Source organism: Sparus aurata, chromosome 16, assembly GCF_900880675.1.
Source record: "Sparus aurata chromosome 16, fSpaAur1.1, whole genome shotgun sequence".
Lineage (NCBI taxonomy): Eukaryota > Metazoa > Chordata > Actinopteri > Spariformes > Sparidae > Sparus > Sparus aurata.
In genome coordinates this window covers 8,627,140-8,649,833 of record NC_044202.1, presented here as the reverse complement: position 1 = coordinate 8,649,833, position 22,694 = coordinate 8,627,140, and the positions used below count along the sequence as shown (strand labels likewise).

Sequence of the window (22,694 nt, the reverse complement as noted above, 5' to 3'; positions counted from 1 at the left end):
ACAAACACACACACACACATACACACACACACACACACACACACACACACAAAACAAACGCTTAAACATGCATAAAGATGGTAAAATGCACAAAAGTGATGCACATCTAAACAGACACGTCACCTCACTACACTGGGATGTGTGCTGCTTTTATCCACCGATGCACAAACCCCAGTTAATGTCTGCATAATGGATGTACAATACGCTATAAACTACATCACAATAGACAAATGGGGCTCATTTTTATTTACAAGAAAACAGCCACTCAAGGCCCACACAAAATCAAATTTACACACACGCACGCACACATACACACACACACGCGCACACACAGCCAACGCTTGCTGCATCCCTGCGGGTCATCTGGGACTGACCAACATTCTAGCGGAATTCATTATGGGGAACCCGACACTTGCCCACAGGAAACGAGCAAATGTTGCATCGCAAATGTGCATGTGCTGTATCCGTCTGGCCGGGTGTATCAGTGCGAGTGTCAATGTGTGAGCGTACAGTACTGATGAGCACAGAAAGCACTTGTAGCCAAAAGAATCAATAGAAGAAGATCCTTTTCATTAGAGTGATGGTAAAGGCTTGCTATTTTGAGCGGCGTGCACCTGCCACGGCTCGGTCGAGCAACACAGGATGAAACCTCGGTTAAGAAGTCTTCCATTTTTTTTATTCAATCAGGTTATTAATGTTACACATCACCACAGATAGAAAACATGAGCCCATAAAAGAGGACCGTGGAATAACAATAGTATTAATAATATTAGGGAATATCAAGTATCTTTTTACAGTCAAAATGGGGGAAAAGTAGAACGATAATCACCAGCACTGGAAAAATGCTTGCATGTCTGTCTGTAAAAATGGGAACAGCGCACACTTGAAGCACAGAAGTTAAAAAACAAAACAAAAACAAAAAACACGCTCGTAAACACATGCAGCACAAACCGACGAGCAATATTATCTACCAGCTCCATGTCTGAGGAGCTCCACTACGAAATACAACTTGTTCCATTTAACTCGCTCCCTTTCTAGCACAAATTTTACAAAAATCTGTTCATGTACCCTTCAGATGTGGTGGTGGATTTGTAAAAAAACAACTTTTTTCCATCTGTTGGTGAGCCTGTATCTTTCAACGTCATATGATCAAAATAAAAATAAAGCACTTGCTGTTGGATGGAATATCTTCCAATAGAAAACACTTGGATGTATGAAATGATAGGTACCAGATAAAAACTTTGTACAACAGAGTATAAGTACACAAAAGAGATGGGCGTGAGCAGGAAGAGCACGCACTTCCTCTCAACTTGTAGATGTCGACTGAATGCATATTTCTCAGGGCTGCAACGACTTATTATTTTCATTATTGATGACTATTTGATTACATCTAGGAATAATATTTAATTGTTTCATCTAAAAATATAAAAAACTAAAATGCACACCTTTCAGTGGTCGGCTCATTCTTGGACTTTGAAACAGTAATTAACGAAGCTCCTCTCATTGCAGACTTAATTGCTTGTTCTAGCATTTCGACTGCATTACCATATCCTCATTAGCAGATGTAGTTTGCCCGTAATTTGTTTCAGCACAAACACTGCCATGGCGACATGAGCAAACAGCCTCTGCTGATGATGGCTGTGTGATGCAGGTCAAAAGCTCTAGAGCTTATGGCAAGCAAGTGGACCTTGAGCTGAGATTGTTTTGTCTGTTGTTTTTGGAGAGCCTGTCACGGTGTTGGTTGGGTGTTTATGTTGTCACCTGCTCGACAATTTAGGAAAATATTTAATATCAAAGATGAACAAAAATCTTGGTATCACTTTCTAATAAGGTATATTTAAAGCGGCAATAAGGAACGTTCTTTGTTGGTGATCCTGGCGGCCCCTGTGGACAAAAGTGGTATGAGCACCACTGCCTCCTGTCGTACAGATCTTCATCTTGCTAGCTCGTAGTTTTAGCTCGTTGTTTTGGAAGCAAGTGGCTACGTAAGATTAATAATTATAAAATTATCTCGCTAATAGTAATTTTGTTGTGCTATAACTCAAGTTATCAACAATCCTTCGTAATGTTATGTCTTCATAATAAGTGGAAGATGCGAGCAAGCCAGTTGTTCTGCTGCCATCAGGCAACACAGATTTATCCACTGCCGTACCACCAGACTACAGAGCCGGCATGAAAATAAGTCTAATTTTCGGAATCGGGAGGAGCAAATCATCTTGCTGATGGTCTGGTTTGCTTACGTAGGTCATGTAGAGCATTGGTATGAAATTGAGACTGTTTCATAACCAGTTAAAGTCCCTTTTTGTAACTTTAAATAAGGGTAGCCCTGTGATAACCTGTCATCTCTGGCTAGGTGTAAATATTGGATGGATGGACGGATGGTTGAATAAAGGTCTGGAAATCTAGAGTTGCAAACATTATCAAGTCTTTCCTGCAGAGCATGGCTCTAGCTAGTTAAAAAGTCAGATGGACACCAAATAAATGCTCAATAATTAAGCACCAACTCATTAACACGATGAACTATGCATACTTAGAAAGTGGTACCAAATTGTTTGTAATGCTAACAGGCTTAAACAGAGACTGCAAGCAACATCCAACCAGCACCTGCTTGAGCCAGTGTGCATGTTGATGGTGATGGCCGAACTAGAAAATGCATTAGGATGCGCAACACCATTTTGATTTACCAGAGGGGCCAAATGTGAAGGACTTTGGAAGGAAGAGTGCACTAGCATGGTTTGATAAACAAACGTTAATCTCCTTAGTGCTGCTTCAGGCTCTGTGGCAGGTTTTCGCACATAGCAAAGACAGACTGGCTTCCTGGCTGCCTCTTGTGCTGTGCGGCCACCCTCTTCACTTAAGAAACAATTCTCTTTCCATTCCACTGCCCCTCATGTTTACAGCAGTAATCCATTCAGTGATGTCTGCATAGGGGTGCTCGGCTGTGCGTGATCCTCCTCATGCCCTCCCCTCTCTCCTCTTCCTCCTCCTCTCACACCCGATCCAGAGAAACCCTTCCTAAGCCTGCTCTCTCTGGTGGATACTGACAGATTTGCTTGGCATCAAACATAAAATACCCCCGTTTGGTTTGTTTATTCAGAGGGGGTAAAACGACTCTCATGCTTTTGTGGGTTGCGGCTAATACTCCCGAACCTGTGGCTGAACTTCGCTGCCTTCTTTTTCTTTATTTAAAGCTTCTGGGCGCCTTGAAGCTTGAGTTTTTCAACTGGTTACAATAGCAAATTCTCTGTGTGTAATGGTTGGCAACCTCAAACAGCTGCGCCAGATTCAGGAGAGCTAGTATTGCCTGTAGTTGTTTTGTTTTGTCAGTCTAATCCGCCCTCTCAAGGGAAACTTGAGTTAGCAAAACCCAGGCCGTGCATTGTGATATCTCTTTCAGCTGCAGCCTCTTCCATTCCGTCTCTGAAAGTGTCATAAAGAAGACACAGAGGAAGTGCGTGCTGAAATGAGAGCTGAACTAGGGGTTTTTTAATTCTTCACCCTGCTCTCTCTTGACTCCCGTTTCTGCGCTTGTCTGTTCTTTTCCCAGTCAGGGCCGTTGAGCCGTCGCTGTGGGCAGAATGTCTGAGCAGGGAAAATACAGGTCCCCTGCTGAGTGTGTGTGAGCTGCCAGATCTCCCGATGGTCCTCCACCCTCACACCTCTCTCTTTCCAGCATTTTGACTGAAGCTGCTGTTCTGGATTCAGAGTCTCTGAACCTTTTTGTCATTTTTCATAAAAAATCTCTGTTCACCGGCCACAACCCCTCTTTGTTTCACTGTCTCTCTCAGTGAGTCTTCTGAAGTACAATCATTGATGTGGCAATGATAACTGTTGTCTTTAACTATAACATCCTCTCGTTCTGCATGGCCTTGTAGTAGTGCTCCTGCTCAGCATGGCTGCGGGCGGAGACCGAGGGCCTACGAGGCAGGGTGGAGGTGCGGGACAGTGCCTGGCTGTGGCTGTCCATTAGTAGGTCGGGATGGGGCGGAGGGGGAAGCATGCTGGAGCAGGACGGGTGCGGAGGCAGCGGCATGGAGGATGAGGGGTGAGGTGGTGGTGGCAGAGGGGAAGAGGACGGGTGTGGAGGTGGGGGCATTTGAGTTAAGGATGGGTGTGGAGGCGGGGGCATTTGAGCTAAGGATGGGTGTGGAGGTGGGGGCATCTGAGCTAAGGATGGGTGTGGAGGTGGGGGCATTTGAGAGGAGGATGAGTGGGGAGGTGGAGGCATTTGGGAGGACGTTGGGAGGAGTGGTGGGGTCATCTGAGAGGACAGGTGAGGTGGGAGAGGCATGTGAGACGAGGCATGGTGAGGAAGAGGAGGAGGAATTGGAGAGGAGCTTGGGTGTGGAGGGGGAGGCAAAGGGGAAGATGACGAGTGAGGGGGAGGTGGGGGTAGAGGGGATGAGGACAGCTGAGGAGGGGGAGGCAGAGGGGAGGAAGAAGTGGGGAGAGGTGGGGGAGGCAGCTCTGCTCCTCCTTCTGCACTGCCGCTGGCTGAGGAGGAGCAGAGTGAGTCCGTTTTCATTGGGAGCGTCCGGTAATCCCGGTACTGACTGACATTTTCCTGTCGCTGCAGCGCGTTGCGGTGTTTATCCCCCGACGTGTCGGCCGCCATCATGTTACCACTGATGGTGTTTCTCCACTCCCACGGCTTGCCGTTACTGGCCGACACACGCACCACCGGGTGGTGGGGGGCATGAGCATCGATTGTGACGATGCTCCCACTTCCCGCGATGCTCCCTGGGTTGCTGCCAGTGCAGCTGTCTCGATCAGATGGGATCCGGTAGTAGGGCGACTCGGAGCAGTTGGACCCACCGCCGGAGGATGAGCCACCTTCTGACGTCTTAGTGGACGATGTGAGGTGTCCATGACCCTGCTGCTTGGACATGGCTATCACCTGGAGAGAACAGAACAATAACTTATTAAAATTTACAAAGGCTAGTGCTCAGAGGAGTTCCCAAGATCAGCCACCAAATGGACCCATGTTGGTGATACTACTTTGTGAGCTTCTGTTTCCTAACCAGGCGCACCAGATGGTTTGTTACACAGAACCATCTGGAAAGGAGCCGCTACAAATTGAAAATGGCAGGCACTTTCAAAAAATACTTGGCAGGTGATTCCATGAACCATCTGCCTATCACCATCTATCTTCAACCAATAGATCAATAGTGGGAGAGCACTACAACTAGTGGAACCAGTTGGTGAATCTTTGCGAAACCATCTGAGAGAGGAGCGAGGACCTCTCCTTGATCTAGAAAAGCCTTCATTTCCATTCTCTGCTTTTCTTTCAATTAAATAGATATCTGCTATAACTGATGATAGTAGCATCTACATTAGCCCTCTCTAGCACACCTCACTCTTGCCTAACCATGCTGGTAGCTGCCGGTAGCTCCTCTTTGGACGCTGACTTGTTCGACCACTGTGTGTTTGGCCACAGCTGTCTTGCAAGGTAAGCTGTTCCCAGGGTACTTCCGTGACAAGTCCCTACGTTCCCACAACAACTAGACAAGTCTATGGTACGAGGAAGATTTGATATGACCAAAAACTGCAGCTACTAAATGAGACTGATTTGCCAATTGCTGTTTCCAAGGTCAGGGAAGAAGTTTCACTTTCAAGAAGAGAGAAGACTATAAAAAAACAGCAATTTGGATTAACAAAATTGACTTGAGCCACAATAAACCCAGAATTCCAGGGGCTTTTATTACAGTAAACATTGTAAGGTTAATAGTAGCACATTCAATTTCCCTCCCAGGCATTTTTATAAGATTTATCTCCAACTGTAATTAGTGTCTGAACCCTTGTGAGAGTATTTTATATTCGAAACTAATCAGTGGAATTGCTTCCACACATGTTGTTCTGTTTTGATTTTTACCAACAAAATAAATCATAGCTGCGTAGCGCACACAGAGTTTGGCAGCTGTTAAATCTCTTCTCCTGTGTCGGATATATTTCTCAGAACTGGCTGCTTGTCAACTGATGATAAAATAATGAAAAATGATTGCTTAAAGTAATGTAGTAACCGTGATTTGCGGGCATTCACTGTCTAATGTCTTTCAAACCTGAGTGACTCTTTGCTGGCTGGGCAGCTGGTTGGGCTGTGTGTTGGGCACGCGGGGAGTCGACACCGCGATGGGGCCCGGTCCCGGTTCTTTAACTCCTCCCTCGGTGAGTGACAGCCACTTGGCGCGGGTCTTGGCACTCTTGGGGGAGACAGGCGGCGGCCGAGTGGCCTCCTCGGGGATGTGAACAAGCGGGGGTGCCACCACCATCCGTGATCCGGTGGGTGTGGCGGTGCCTTTGTTGGCTTGCACCGTGGGATAAAGAGACGAAGGCATCTCCTGATCCCCTCCGTCTCCTCCCTCGTCTACATCTCTCCCGTCCATCCCCTCGTCCTCGTCTCGTGAGCTCTGGCTGCGGAGCTCCAGCGAGCGCTGCTTCCACTCTGACACCAGCTGCCGAGACCTCTGGGGGTCGAAGGGCACGTGGAAGGTCATGTGACGCTGCGTGGTGGCCGGCTCGTCCGAGGGGGAGATGGGGCTGTTGCCGTTCGCGACGCGGGGCAAAGTGTTGCTGAAGGTTACCATGGTTTCCTTGCCCATGGGACCCCGGGTCGCGAGGAGCTCCACGTCAGCGCTCGCTCGTTTGAGAGAGGCCAAGGATGCCTTCTCCCTCCTCACCTTACTGCGGGCCCCGGACCCCAACCCCGCCCCCAGCTCCTCTCTGCTCTCAGACACCCTGGGAGTCTTCCTGTACAGGGAGTCATGACTCCGCTGAGTCAGCACCCTCAGACCGTCCTTCTGTTGAGCCGGGGTCAGTCTCTGTAAGGAGTGAGCGTCTTCTTCCGATGCTTTGAAGTTTCCCACCGCGAACACAGCCTGACAGAAGACAGAGGGAGAAAGAGAGGAGGTGGGAAGGAGAAATAAATGAGATTGAAGTACCCAGCATGTTACATAAAGACTGAAGCGTGAAAATTTATTTTGTTTAATCTTGAGGAGGGGGGAAAAAAAGTGATTTCTATTAGAGGGGAGGCAAGTGCATGAATAGGCATCTTTCCTTCCTCCTTCCTGCTTAGTCTGAGGTCAGCATGAATCACTCTCTTCCCCCTCTACATTCTTTAATGAGGGGGGAAAAATGCTCCCCCTTCTTAAAAAAAACGAGAGAAAGCGAGTGAGAGGAGGAGGGAAGCATGGCGAATGGCGATGGCAACTTTTCTTAAAATGAAGTGTGAAATTGTTCCGGAGAATTCTTATCGGATTATTCATTCTCTCTCCCGTCCCCTCTGTAATAGAAAAAGCTATATATAGAGCGCTGGCAAAAAAAAAAAAAAAAAAAAAACGTCTGGGAGAGAGAAGTATGGAAGCCACGCGGAGAAGAGAGGTGACGAAGAGAAGCCGCATTTGTTAGCGCCCGCTGCGATAGTGTTAGAACAATACAATGAGACGATTCAGTCACGGCAAAAACAACTAAACCACTTTATTTAAAAAAAAAAATCTATTTATGTGCTATTCAGTCATTCCCACCATGCTGCACGCCGACTCCTAACTACTCCCTGGGGACAAAACAAATCCCTAAATACATACAAACATATGCTGGAGCTCATTTTCACAGAGTAAATCCGGAAGTAGCAAATCCATTTCACTTCTTCAAATGTCTTTCGGTGAGTTATATCATCATAAAAAGAGCAATTATCCCGGCACAGGCTAATTAAATTAAGACATTTTACATATTTCGCCTGTAGATTGTAGTTGTAGGGCTTGACAGGTCTGATAAATCCTTTGCCCTGCCTGTCAAACACGCTTAACTAACCAGGTAGACTCCGATGCCGGTTCCTATGAGGTATCCCACGTAGACGTCTATCGGGTGACTGCGGTGCTGAGTTATCTGCGTCAGGCCGGCGAGGCCCGCGGCCATGCAGAAGGCGAACACCAGCAGAGGCTTCAGCAGCTTGGTCGTGCTGTTGATGCTGGCGTTGAAATACATCTGTGGACAGAGATGCACGCATTAACATGCAGAAGAGGCACAGGCAGACACATGGAGGCTACGGGTGGAGATGTCATTAAAAGGTGTAGTAACGCACTGCAACACAAGTTTGGCCTCAACAGTGGAAAGATTTCAAGTCTAGAGCAGTGGTCTCAAACTGATCCAGTAAAGTGCCGCTGTGGCTGCAGGTTTTCATTCCAGCCAAGCAAGAACACACCTGACTCGACTTATTCAATCAACTGAATTGTCTTTACACAGCTGATTTGTTGGATCAGGGTCAGTTGATTGAATAAGTCGAGTCAGGTGTGTTCTGGCTTGGTTGGAATGAAAACCTGCAGCCTCAGCGGCACTTTACTGGATCAGTTTGAGACCACTGGTCTAGAGGAATGAAGGAACGATGTTCGCAATCATCGTGCCCTTCTAAAACCTGAGCTTAACTGTTGTTAAAGGAATAATCTGACATGTTGGGGAATACGCTTGCCAAGAGTTAAATGGGAGTATTTATACTAAAATTGCTCCCTGATGGCTATCTAAACCCAGAGTCGATAGGAGTCTTAGTCAGCAAAGTTTTCATTAGATGCTGAAAAGACAACCTAACATCCATTTGGGAGCTCTACTTTGTCGCTTGTCAGGTCCCGGTAGAAAGTATCAGGGTTACAGTTGCTAACTGCTCCTAACTTTAGCTGCAGTTAGCTCAGTTAGCCTTGTAGGTAAACATGGGGATATTGGTGTTTACACTGCTAACACAGGAGCTTTGGACCGCCTTTGGGGAGGAGTTTTGAAAAATGAGCGGCACCAGGGGATGAAGAAGGGAGCTGTGAAGCATCAGAGGAGCGAGTTTGTAGCGAGATAATTAGCGACTACTAGTCAACAAGGAAAGTCTTTAGTCAGGGCAGCCCTAATTGGTACTCTCATAACTGTCCGAAGCTACAGCTGGTTAGCTCAGCTTAGCGTACAGACCGGCTGGGACAGTCATCCTTTGCCGCTTCTAAAGCTTGCTAATTAATTCATTATATCCTGATCATTGAGAAGAATAAAAAACAAGTTGTGGTTTTATGGTTTTGGCAGTCCCAGATGATTTATTGGACAGGACGTAATCCCAGCCGGACAGATGTTTGTTCACCTTTGGATCTTTTCATACTAGCTGCCCCGACCCCACATATCCACTCTGTCCTGTGGAAAAAATGCTAAAAAAGTTAACAACTTTACTTCCCAAAATGAAGATTTATTCCTTTAAGACATAAATTAAAAACTTCATGCGACTGGGTGACAAAATGTCACTTCTTTCCAATGCCACCGATTTGAAGAATTCTCTTTCAAGTTAAATTAGCTGTCTCATTGTTTTTTTCCCCCCCCAGATTCTGCTTATGAGGTTAACTGGGTCATTAATATGGATACTGTTTGACAGGAAAGCGGAGCGGGGGAGAGAGAATATATCCACCGCTGCATTGAAATTCTCCGCATGCATTCGATGACAGGACAGCTGAATGACAGGAAAGCAGGCTTTGCAAAAGTTTCCATTTTCAAACAAGCGTGTCCATCTTGTGTTGACCATAAAAATACTACTATTCTGGAAGGAATAGAGGGGAAAAATCTATCAGCAGCGTGACATTTCATCTCCTTTCATCGCAACTCAAATGCAGGAAAACTAAAATGTCAACGGTTTCAATAAAACGTGAAATTTCAGAGGGTTTTGAGATGACATTCTACGTCTTAATGTCTTAATATGATGGGAGGAGGTTTTAAAAGCAACATTTTGTGACGCTAGCAACCAAAAACAGCTGCTTTTCCTCCTCCTCTCCTGCTTTTTCTCTCGCAAGAAATCCGTCTGGTGAGCTTTAATGAGCACCCTCTGGGTCCGGTGAGGCAGCAGCGATACGGCCAATAGCTCACAATAGCCGTTGGTGGAGGAGGGTGCATGGGTGTGTGTGTGTGCAGCCGGGTGTTACCTCCCAGAAAAATGACAGCGCTGCTTTGCTGTACAGTTCGCAAACTGCTGCCGTCAGCACTTGACCGCAGAGTTGCAATAAGCTGCTCGATATGCAGTGGGATGTAACGAGGAATGCAGAAATCTGACAATTTTTTTTAAGTGTGTTTAAATTCGGGTGGATCACTGGCCTGAGGGTGCCGCCGTCTAAAATCCTGAAATCTTGCAGTGAGTAAACACTATCATGACATGTATGACTTATGTATTAAGTGACAGCGGTTTCATTCCAGCTAGAAATCCTCTGATATGTTGGAACTAATTACAGTACGTCCTGCCAGCAGCAACATTTGTTAGGAATAAGTAGAAGAGCATCTGGGTACGTTTCAGTATGGTAACACAGATCATTGACTAGATAAAGATGTTATTTCCATCTGCACTTTTTTGCAAAAGATATCACACTGCGGTAATATTAACATAATTCATCAAGAAGTCAAACAATAAACAGGGTCGACTGGTTATAAAACGCATGCAGGCACACAATACGTGACGCAAACGCATCACAATCAAAGTACACAAAACACAGAAGGCAAGTAAGACACAGAAGTGCTTACGGATATATAGACAGCAGCGAAGCCAGAGAGCGTTGCATGCTGGGATGGAAATGTTTTCCTGAGGGGGAGAAAGGGGGAGAGTTAGGTGTGAAGGAGTGGAAGCAGAGAGAGAAAGAGATTCACAAAAAAAAAAAGGTTTTGCAAACACAGGCTGTGTGGGTCGCAAGTGTGTTCTGTGCCTCTTGAATAAAAAACCTGGATATAAAGCTGTCGCGGCTGCTTGCATTGTTTGCGATGTCTGGATCGTGTTTGACATTAAAACCACAGCGACCGCTCGACGCTGTTAGTCAAACTGTTCATGTGTCCTTGGATGTGTGCATTAATAAAACACAAACAGAACACCGCGGGGGAATTAGTGGGGAACATTAGGGGCGAGTTAGTGAGTTGCGGTCAAAGTAATTAGTAATTTAGAGTTTAGAAAGCTGAAGCACAGGCTCTCATTTAATCTGTTTTATTAAGTCGCTCTTCGCGTGGGTGCATTCATCCTTGTGTCTTCAACCGCGGTGTTTACCTTCTCCCACTCCTTTAAACCTGTGTTTAAGTGCCCCTTTTATGTCTGTCTGTCTTTGTGAACACTGCAAGAGTTTGAGACCTTCAAGGTGAGCACATATTGAAAAGTTTTCGGCTGATTCTTACTTTTGTCAAAGGTCTTTTCGAGGGTTGGTTTTATGCCTCAGGCTTGAATTACAGATATATGCGGACGTTTATGCTGAATGTTCGGGGTTGCGATTGCAAAATCAGAAGTTTTTGTGAAGCTTTTTCGACATTTGGGAAGTACGCATATTGGCTTTCTTTATTGAGAGTTGGATGAGAAGATTTATACCACTCCTATATTTGTTCATTCAGTGCAAGGCTACACCCGGCAGTCGGTTAGCTTAGCTTAGCATAAAGCCTGGGAACAGGGGAATGGCTGGCCTGGCTCTGTTGGTGCAGCAACTTACTGAAGTCTTGGTTGGTTTCCTAGGGACTGCTTCTGGCCAACAAATAGTATAACCTCTCCTAAAAAGGCCACACGAGCAGCTACAACCCCAACACACCAAATAACTAGCAGCAACCAAGAGCGTCTGTTGCATCGCCTTATGTTGCCCGTGTCTCCATAGAGTTGCACTTGAACACACCGCAGAGACTATAGCTGATGGCAATCTGGAATCTGGAGGAAATACCTCTCCATACCACCAGGTGGAGGTGGTCTGTATTTATCATTCAAAAAAGGGACAGCCTGGGTAAACAAACCGCTGTCATGATCAAGCAACATTTGCCATTTTCCCACCACTAATAAAGCCATTTCTCATTGGGAATATGTCGGATAAAAAAGCAGCAATTGGCACTGATGAAGAGATGAAGGTGAAAAATAAGGATAAACTGCAGTTAATGGGTGAAATAACGGCGAAATGCTCAGGGGACTTTTCCCTTCTCCCTTCCGCTTCTGTTCTTGTGGACTGATTTGCTTAGCCGAACATCCAATCAGAAGGTCTTCTCACACCGGCGGGGTCCGCCACCGATTCTACACGTTCATTTCAGCCAAAGTAGCCGCTTGTGTCGGGAGATACGACGATGATGACAAGCTTCTCATTTTACTCTCTACTAGAAAGCCAATAAGCTAATGTCGGTTAGGGCTAGGAGCTGGGGAATGCATTATGCCAATATGGTTCCTGGCTAGTTTAGGAGTACAAGCATTTGTGTTCTTACGACTGCAATTATCCCCATGGCTAAAACACATATACTGTTTGCTGTAGCTTGTTTGTCGGACCTACGTGTCGATGCTAAAACATACGGCACAACAGGGAACATGTAGGGGCATAATAAGCCTCGTCGTACAGATAAACGGCAAATAGTGAATAAGCAAAATGTTGAATTATTTTTAAAAATCCAACTGTTGCAACAACAATTTGACTCCTCTGCTGCTTTTAATCTCCTGTAATCCTCTTCAAATGCAAATGAGTTTTGATGATTCCTCACCTTGTGGTTTAGTGACGTGTGGCAACATACAGCATACGCTGCAAAGCACTTTAAATCCTTTTTTATCTTTTTAACTCGGTATGTTGCATAGATGTATCTGATTAAGCAGAGAGTCAGCTGCAGGAATGTATACAATATAATGGTTCTGTGCTTCAACTTGCAATTTTAATGGCATGAAAGCGGCAGGGCTAGAGAGCTGAGGGGCATATGAGTACGATCCTGCGCAAATAAACTGAGCTTTTATCGTGATGAATGCACTTTATCTGTATGCAGGGATGAAACTTTTTGAAACCGGGCAGATGGAGACTTCTTTTTATCCGGCTCTGAGCGCACGCCCGTGACTTACCTGGCGGACATGATGGCATACTGGTCTTTCCCCATGCAGATGTCCCGCGTGACGTAGGCGTTGTTGTCACATGACACTCCCGGGGCCGTGTAATTGGGCTGGCAGACGGTGAGGAAGAAAGGGGCGTGGTAACCGGTAGCTAACTGGATGACATCTGTCACCAGGGCTGTTGCCAGGAGACCGAACACATGAACACCTGAGGGAGGAGGAGAGGGAGGGAGAGAGAGAGACGGGAGGTAGAGATGTTGAAGAAGCAGCCTTGGTGAATGAACTGAAGGCCCCCGGTGGCTTTGTGACATTGAGCCGCTCGCTTATGAACACCTGCGAGTGGAAAACAACGCTGGGTTTGCTCCCAACGACCTGAAGTGACACCACGAGCCTTCAATTTGTCACGATGCGAAGCCTTTTCCGCAGACAGTGAAATTTGGCAAGGTGAATTAATTACTCTTTCTCACTTCAAAGCTCAAAATCAGCCTTAAGATATTTCCCGCGGAGCATTATATTATCCCCATTTCACTTTTAAGCCACCCTTCACTTAATGCATGTAATTAGCTTATTTTGCCTCCTCTTTAAAGCGGAATCAGGTTGGGGGATCAGCTGGTAAGTGGAACAATTTGTCTGAGCCAAAACTGATTTCCATCTCATAAACAACAGCATTTTGTTCTCTCCCCACTGATGGCAGGTAGTTCTTCACAAGTGTTAACGGCATTAGTGACGCGGGGCCAGATCCGATATATCTGGGGACGTGTTGATCCTCCGTAACTTTGAAGGATTAGTCATATGGCCGCGCATGCATAATTCATTTCAGCTATCTGGCCGCCGATAACATGAAGAAAAAGCAGGCATAAAACACAAACGCTTAAACAGAAAAAAATTGAGAGACTGCCTCTGAATCGCCGTCACACTGATGAAGTCACCATTTCACTTAAAAGACATCAGGATTCACTTCAGCGAAGACGGTTTGTTTTGCGCCACGTGATATAAATGCTATTTATACATCGGCCTCTAAATCACCAACAGAATACGCATATATGAAAATAATGCTGTTTGACAAACCATGTGGTTAATGAGACCTTCCAGAAGAAGGCCCCCCCGGGGCGAGCTCCACCACAGCGAAAAGCAACACATTCTGTCCAAGTTTTCTTAAGCAAACCCAGAACCTGATTCACTCGCCAAAAAACACAACAACTGTGGATTAGAATATGACCTCAATTCCCAATACTTCCCTAAAAGAAAAAAAAAAGAGAGAGAAAAATAACCAAAACAGAAACAAAGGATTGTTAGTTGGACGTACCGACGAAGCGCACAGTTCTGCGTAGGAAGGAGTTGAAGCTGCAGCCTCCAGCGTTGATGCTGCTCTCCGACTTGGGACACGTCTTCAGTTTGGATTGCATACAGTACATCAGGCCCTCCCCCATCATTATCTATAGACGGAGGGAGAAAAAGTGGGTAAAAGGTGAGAGAGAGAGAAAAATACACATTTGTGTCATGTATGACACACTGTGAGGTAGAATAAGGAAAAGAACGACGAAAGAAGGAGACCAAAATGGAAAAAGGTTGCTAAACTGCTATTAATGTCAAACATCCATCGTCGATCGTGATCTGTGGTGAGAGAAAGCTGGCAGAGAGGGAGAATGGACGCAGGCGCTATCGAATAGTGATCACTTCCAATCAGAGTGATAGATGAGCGCTGGAGAGGTGTGCTCGTTTCCATGCCGCTGATGGATTAGCAGTGCGAGAGTAGGTGTGTGTGGGACTGCGAGCGTATTGATTTGGGAGGGGCCTGTGTTGTGTGTGTGTGTGACAGTGTGTATTGGAATGCCAGGTGTGTATTTATCAATGTGTCCATCGATTTTGAATTCCTGAGGGGAGTTCGAATTTGCTTTGGGAGTGTTTGGGAAGCTGTTCCTTTGCATATCTGTGCGTTCCATGTCTTTGTCTGAACGCGAGGGGTTTCTGCGTGATGCACATGTGTCGGGCGCTAAGCCCAAAACCCCCAAGACACACATTAGTTCGCTGATCCTCTGAGAGTCTCCGCGGAGAAGATTTTATCCTTGTGATTCGAGTACAGGAAGATTTTATGGCACTGGCTGACATTTTTACATGAACAATGGATTGCTCGGTGACAACCCCATAAGGAGTTACAGCTCTCATCCCGGTTCTCAGCAGTAGCATTAGCTTTTGTAGGGAAAAAATATCAGACTTTAAAACCAGCTGAAGTGCCCGGCACCAAACAGCATTTTTGAGGACTAGCTTGCTGAAAAAGCAAACACCCAGCGAGCTAAAGATCAAGATAGTTGTCCTCAGGATGCGGAGGAGACCAAAACAGAGATAAAAGCAGAGCGGATTTTAGACTTTGATTCATGGTGGCCTGAAGAATTCAGTTCATCTATTCACAAGTGAGCAGAAATGACTCAGGTTTGCTAAAACGACAAAATGAAAATATTATTTTCAAGTTGACTAATAATATCTTAAAGCAGACTCACACTCTGCAGAGCCCATTTGTCGTTAACATTTGTAGGCATCAACCTAGTCATATATTTCTGCACAAGTCTTTTTTATGCTTTCACACAAAATTCATCAGTAATACTCAAGATGGGACAACTGCGTTACTACTACCAGGAATGTCACAGTCTTGATTCTTTGTTAGCAGGAACATATGTGAATATATAAATCATCATGCAAAAAACAGCCAAAAAAGCCTTGCATCCTCTTATCCTATGCAAGCTTTCAGGAGTTGTTGTTCCATAGATATCAATTAATTTAACTAAGTGAGTCTACAATCACCATTCAGACACCTTAAAACTAAATACATTCTTTTTCTGAGTAACAAGAATAAAAGATAGCACAGTTTCCCCCCCAAAATCTAGGTATTACTTAAAGGTGCAGTACGTGATTCAGGACAAAGATAGCTGATTGTTGAGTCTCATTCTCCATCAACATTTGACCTTCAAAAATATTTCTCCATGACTGCTTTCATGCACAGCCCGGCCAACAAAACAAAGACGAGAGGAGCTTGGATTACACCACACGCAGAGGGTGTGTCACTTCATTTTCTCTCAGGACGCCATTATGCCGCTTTATCATCAGCGTACATCCTAGTGTACAGTGTTCTCGTGTGAGTGCGATGGAATTACCGACGCTGCGGGTCCAGCGAAGGCCAAACTCAGCAGCATCAACAGAGGGATGAGCTCGTCGCCCGTCTCCACGTAGGGCATGGAGAGGTCACGGTCGTAGCAACGGTAGCCCACCATCGCGGGGGACAGCACATCTGTCAGCTCCAGGAAATACAGGGACACCAAGGAGGACAGGACGATGGGGAGCTAGACGGGCAAATGAACACACACACGCACAAGGACAAGGACAAAGCAAAGAGCGACCTGCATTTAATATTTGCTTGGAGAGTGGTGATTCATCCAGTGTTTTATCTCAATATACACACACACACACGCACACACACACACACACACACACACACACACACACACACACACACACACACAGGGGTAGAGAAGTGACTGCACCAAAATGTTTGTGGGGTGCATCAAACTCAATAAAGGTCAGACGCATTCAGGTGCAATCAACATGAAAACACACAGTGAGACTCTATACGGCGCGGAGAGTGATTCAGCTTCTGATCAATTCAGTAAATGCAGTGAGTCGTGTTGACCCGGCTCTAGCATGTATGAAAAAAAAGGTGATTCATCAATACATCCAATCTCTCTCTCTCTCTACACATACCTCTACAAAATAAAAGCACGGCAGCAGCGTCATGCTGTCTTTGGGCGGTTTCTTCTTGGCCTTGTTTTTGGGGGACGTCATCTTGGGGTGGGGCCAGTCACAGCCTGTTGGGGTAACAGATTGCAAAGACATGTCAGAGAGGAGTTTCAGAGCGCTTTCAGGGACTTCCCACTATCCATCATGTTTCTGAAAGCATCAAAAAAAAGATGTTGAAACTGCTGCCAGGCCTTGACTCTACTGATGAATGAAACATAGGTTAAAAAAAAAAAAAAAAAGTTTTCAAACGCTGGTTGAGCCTGAGAGGATTCTTTCTTTTTATTGTGCACATTAAGTTTCAATACCAACACCTTGTTAATAAAAAGAAAATTAAATTACTTCTGAACAATTTTGTGAAGTGGAGGTGTATTTTTTTATTTTATTTTGCACACACACACACACATACAAACCAGGCCTATAAATCACATACGCCTCATTTAATGACCACACTTAGATTTTCACACGTTTTCACGAAGAGACAAAGAATCACACAAACAGTCATAAAGTCATGTTGAAAAAAAAGATGAAATTCTAATTAAAAGGAGGATTTTGAATTACCCGAATGAATCCTCCAAACGGCCGTTACACACTAAACTAATCTTCCCGCACGTACCCGACGTAGACATACACACTTGCCAACATCTCCCGCTATCAATAACCTGTAGGCGATCACAAGGCCTCTGAGAGGAGTCAGAGCCGAGGGGCCCGAATGGAAAACCAAACAGAGTTAAATATTTACAGCTCCCCTATTTCTGCCCGTCTTTCTATCTCCGTCCTCTACCCACTTTCATCCATCTCCATCGCTCAGTCCTGCCCTCTTTACCTCTCCCACCTCTCCGCGTCCCATTTTTACTTATCATTTTCTCAATCTCCTTCCATCTATCCCATCCAGCCGCTCCAACCAATCTCCCCTTCATTTTGCACACACTTTTTTATGCTTGACTTCTCTTTTTCCTTTACCTCTAGTTCCCCTTCTTTAACTCCTCTTCTATCAGCATCCGCATTCATTCGGATAGCCTGTGTTTAATCAGCATGGACCATTCAACTTAAACTGCATTCCAGCCAACATGCAGATTCCGTTTGGGCGCGTCAATCTCGAAAAACCACGCAATGCGACCCGGCGCGCTTTGTGTCACAGACCTGCTGATCCGACTAAATTAAATTGCAGTATTTAGAACTTGCCTCGGTGGAAAGTTCGACTCTCCAGCGATTGTGTAAATGTAATCTTCACCTCGCTTGTGCGTGAAACATGCTGGGCTCGACAATTTAAGTTGTGGAGCTGTTTTCTTACTACTGAACTGAACGCAACCAACCGTATCGTCACTCAGAAGGAAGCGTGCATCTCGGCTCATGTTTGGCGTAGTTGGCCGGCGTCTCGTGAGTAAGTAGATGATGTACAGATGATGTAGATGAATATTCTTTTTGCCACCAGTATAATTACATTCGAGAAAAGGGAGACATCTCCGGAGCCGATTATCTCCAAAAGTCAGCGGCTACAGATAAGATGGAAAGTGTTTCTGATTTTTGGGGTGCACTGTTCCTTTAAGATAGCTTGATCACAGGCAGTAGATCTGTTTGCCTTCCCTCATTTCTCTGTCACATGCCCTTTCCCTTCTCCGTTTTTGTCCACTTGCAGCACGTCTGCAAACCCCCCGACTGGACTTTTTTCCACCTGTCCACACCTTTCCCTCCTCTCTCCCTTTTATCTCCTCTCTCTCTTTTCTGTCTGTTTCCCTCTCTTTTCTCTCCGAGATAAGAGGGCCTGACCCTGAGGCGATGTGAGTCTCAGAGAATCAAAGACTTCTCCAGTCTAATTTCCATGACCGCTGGAAATGAAGAGGAGAGGGGAGAGGAGAGGAGGATGGAGGAGAGAGGAGAGGAGAATAGGAGAGGAGCGGGGACGAGATGTGCGGAGATCAAAGAAATAAAGGAGAATGATTTTTCTAAAAAAAGAGATAATTCGTGAATCGAAATGCAGCTGGAGTTTGCGTACGTCTGGTGGATGTGCATGTCTGGCGGTGCTGGTGGGGGGAAGTGGGAGGGGTGGTGGTGGTGTTGGTGGCGGGTGAGGATCAGAGACGGGTGGGGGGGGGGTCTCGGGGTGGATGGATTCCAGTGTAGCTGAAAGCAGCTTAGGAAGACGCAGGGCCCTGGGTCTCACTCTCCCAACCGCTTGGTCTCGGTGACCTACTCCAGTCAGCACTTAAACCTCACCCCAACACACACACACACAGAGACAGACGCACAAACACACACAAAATGAGCCTCTTTACTGAAGAAAGAGGCTCGTTTATCTGTCACACCAGCGTTTGTCCTCTGGGGCATGGCATATATGTATGTCTGTGTGTGTGTGTGTGTTTGTGAGACTGCAAAGTATGTGTACTCTGCTAGCTGCAGTGTGCTCGCAAACATCACATTAGCGTTCGCATGTGTGCATAGTCTAGAGCAAAGTGTGCACAATCGCGCGGTGTGAGTGGGGGGTTGTTTAGCCTGCGGTGGACGGAAACAGCGTGTCAGACGGCGAGGGAGATATAAGACTCTGTGACCACCGAACACGGGAGCGGTGGAGAGTGGGGGTGAGGTTGTTAGAGGCAAACACAAGCACAGACTAGCAGTGTAGGAAGGTTTTGCACAGCACAGTGTAGCGCAGTGAGTTTGGATTGTGGTGGTATGGTGCAGTATTACTACCTACCTATGAGGATGTTATGTGTTGTTGGTTTGTAACCAGGATTACACAAATACTACTAAACAGATTTTCATGAAACTTGGATGGAGGATGAGTCTCTGCACAGAATGGACCCCAGTGACTTTTGGTGCGGATCCGGATAAAGTGATGCACTGGGCGCTTTTCACCATTTTTGTTAATTTCTCAGAGGATAACGCATGGATATTGATGAGGAGAAACTTAAGCATTGACGTTGCTGCTACCTATGTGTTATTATGGTTAAGCTGTTGTGGGTGGTTTAAAATGCAGAGTGTAATGTACTGAGTTTGATATTAGATTTTGTTTGGTTAAATCAAAGGGGACAGTTCGGCCTTGGCGGAGGTATGTGCTCTACCAAGTTCCATTCTGGTATATGTATATATTTACAATAAGAGTGCTGTATTGTAAAGACAAATTCAAGGAAAAAAGTGTCTTAAAAAAGGTGTTGGGCCACCATCATTTTTCCAAAAGTTAATTCATGCCGGAGAAATCCCCATCTGCATTCGATGTTCAGCTGATTTAAGATCTGCTGACTCATCTGGAGATCCCTGCAAATTAACTCAGGACCCCCTGGCGCATCCAGACCCCTAGTTTAAGAACCAGTGCTGTATATTAAAGCATTTACTGTATACTTTAGTCGATATAATAACACATTGGAGCATAAAGCACTGCATGGCATGGAGCTGAAACGATCAGCCAATCAATAACCCCCGAAAGCAAATCAATCAGCAGCTGTTTAGATAACATCACCCTGTTCTCAAATGAAGGGTTCGCCACTGTACTTTGTGTCACGTGACAGTAAATTTGATCTCTTCGGGTGACATTTGAAGGCATCGCCACGGCCCCACAGTCCGTGATCTCATTCTCAGATTGATCGATACACTGAAGAGTCGGCTGCTGCAGCAGCGTGGCTCGATAAAGTCGAGTGTTTGAACTTCAGGGGAGATTTAAAAAGGAGGAAACATTTCAATCACATTTATTATGCATGTTACTCAAAAAGGACTTTTTTCTGTCAGATAGATGTGAGGTTGTGCAGTTCTAATTAGCATGTTTTCATGAATGTATTAAAAAAAACAGTTTTTAATGTAATCATGCCCGAGGATAACTGACAGACCTATTTCCGTAAAATCAATCTGAATTTGAATTTTGCCATTTAGAGGCAGAGAGCACCGAATATTTGACATAAGAAAAACGTACTGGTTGATCACACGTAGGTCTGCTTCTGTGTGAGCACAAATATGTATAGTATTTACCATATTACCATTTAGTATAGTAACATATAATCCAGCCTGACTGATATATTGGTTGGCCGATATTGGCCTATCACAGCAGTATTGGTGTATATTTTGTCCAACATGTGCTGATATGAAAACTTCTTTTTTTTCCTAACGTTATGCAGACTAGCATTCTTGGGCTACTTTCTAATGATTCAGTGAAGTTTATTGTTCAGCGGTGCCTCTATTATGTATGTTATTCTTATCACAAGCATGTATTTTATGTATATATTATGTGACCAGAAGAACATCGGCCCATATACCAATATTGGAAATTTCTTGACTCCCTAATGTCGGTATCAGTCCCAAAAATCCAATATCCGTCGGGGCTCTCTAGGACAGAGGTGATATGGATCCAAGGGGTCCCAGCAGGCACACTGACTAAAGATTAAATGCCCAGAATGCACAGGGTAAACTCGCTGCTCTTTTCTGGGACAAAAACATGAACTTGAAACTGGAAGAATGAGGCGAACATAACATGTAAACGTAGCCTACATTTTTTTTTTTTTTTTATCCATTTGCCATTCACTCATCCATCGACTCCAAGAAAGTTACAGTGCTAGCTTGCAAAAGCCTTGTCCACTGCAGGGCCCTTCACCCACAGCCACAGAGACATAAAGGGCCATATGCTCTGCCTGATGTGTAGGAGGGTTTACACAACTCATCACCTGGCTTCATATGGAAGAAAAACAGCTCATCCAATCGGTTAAACCGCCATTAATCCCCCCAGAAAAAAAAATGACAGATGCATGAAAATGGATAGTGATGGTTGCATTTTTCCTGGAGGGTACACACGTTGTTTTTTGTTTTTTGTTTTTCTGAACAAGCGATTTGCTTTAATCGCAGGGTTGTTGTTTTTTTTTTTTTTTATCATGGTTATAGTTCTAGACTCTGAGCAGCCAACAATTTGAAAATACATAGAAGCTATTGATAACAAAGCTCCTCCGCAAGCGCAAATCAGCAGATTGCGTATGAGATCATCAATTATGGAAACGTGAAAACCATGTGCTGAGAGGAACGCTGGGTTTTTGGATGCATGCATGCAGGGGGAGAGGGGGAGAGAGGGTGGGAGGGTGGAGGAGGAGAGAGAGCGGTAGTAGCTGGACGAGCCTGAACACTCACCTCTGTCCCGGGGGCTCCGCGAATTCACCGAGTCCCGTCGCCCCCTTCCCCCGCGGCGTGGTCGTGCGTGCTGCTCCAGCTTTGCGGTTGCACGGTCCGTCCCCCCCCACACACCTTTTTTTTAATCCATCTCAGGCGTCTCCCGAGTCGACCCCGAAAATTCAAAATACCCCCTCACTTACAAAAAAAAAAAAAAAAAGAATCAGAGAGCGCTCCGGTGTCAGGCTATTCTGGGAGCACAGAAGGACACTGGGAGAAGGAGTGAAAATGGGGAGACCTACAGAGGAGAAGCAGGGATGGCGAGAGAGGAGAGAGGAAGAGGGGAGGAGAGGGTTGCTGATGGTGGAAAGTCCAATTTGCGGCACTTGCGTTCCTCTCCCGTTCTGTTCCCCGGCTTTGGATAAGTGAGAGATTCACGTGCGTCCGGCCCGGTTCCTCCCCTCCACTTTGCACCTGCAGGTCCTCCAATTTCCCCCCGTTGAGTGAATCACACGGGTGATTTCCGAATCCCATCCACCAGCACAAAAAAGGCTCTTTTTTTTTGTTTTCACATGCAAGGCATCCGTCACACGGTTTTTCGGGTACGCAGTCAGCTTCACGGCGCGCACACACACACACACACACATACACACACAAAGGCACGGGGGCCGAGCGGGGCTGTGGAGGAGGAGGAGGAGGAGGAGGTGGGGTGTACAGGGGGAGGAGAGAGTGTGGTGTGTGCGCTGATGGTGGGGGGAGGAGACAGTCTGGTCCACACACACACACACACACACACACTCCTCTCGTCCTTTCCCTGCTGAATTCCTTTTTCGGGGCTACCGCCGTGAGACAAAGAGGGGAGATTTTGGAATGTGTGTGCGCGCGTAGTAAACGAGGACGCTGTGCGCATGTGTGCGTAAAAGAAAGAGAAGGGGGGGCGTTTTGTGTGTGTGTGTGTGTGTGTGTGTGTGTGTTTGGAGATAACCTCTCATCTTGAAAGCAACAGCCAATTTCA

The 22,694-nt window shown here is 45.7% G+C and overlaps 1 protein-coding gene across 1 annotated transcript; it reads right to left on the bottom strand.

Moving 5' to 3' along the window:
* Nucleotides 1-654: 654 nt before the first annotated feature.
* Nucleotides 655-22,525, bottom strand: LOC115565966 (phospholipid phosphatase-related protein type 3-like). The gene is made up of 9 exons (XM_030391676.1): nucleotides 21,701-22,525; nucleotides 16,565-16,668; nucleotides 15,961-16,146; nucleotides 14,118-14,247; nucleotides 12,824-13,019; nucleotides 10,519-10,576; nucleotides 7,807-7,980; nucleotides 6,060-6,875; nucleotides 655-4,897 (listed from the first exon to the last, which is right to left on the bottom strand). Exons 2-9 carry the CDS (start codon nucleotides 16,643-16,645, stop codon nucleotides 3,842-3,844), a joined length of 2,697 nt encoding a protein of 898 aa, XP_030247536.1. The 5' UTR covers nucleotides 16,646-16,668; nucleotides 21,701-22,525; the 3' UTR covers nucleotides 655-3,841.
* Nucleotides 22,526-22,694: the final 169 nt, after the last annotated feature.

What these genes read in the sequence shown, in the direction of transcription:
- LOC115565966 (XM_030391676.1), bottom strand. Translation starts at nt 16,645, where the DNA reads ATGACGTCCCCCAAAAACAAGGCCAAGAAGAAACCGCCCAAAGACAGC. An exon ending in TCGCTGCTGTCTATATATCC is followed by an intron (nt 7,981 to 10,518) that starts GTAAGCACTTCT and finishes CTCTGTCCACAG; the next exon opens with ATGTATTTCAACGCCAGCAT. An exon ending in GCCAGCAAAGAGTCACTCAG is followed by an intron (nt 4,898 to 6,059) that starts GTTTGAAAGACA and finishes TGTTCTCTCCAG; the next exon opens with GTGATAGCCATGTCCAAGCA.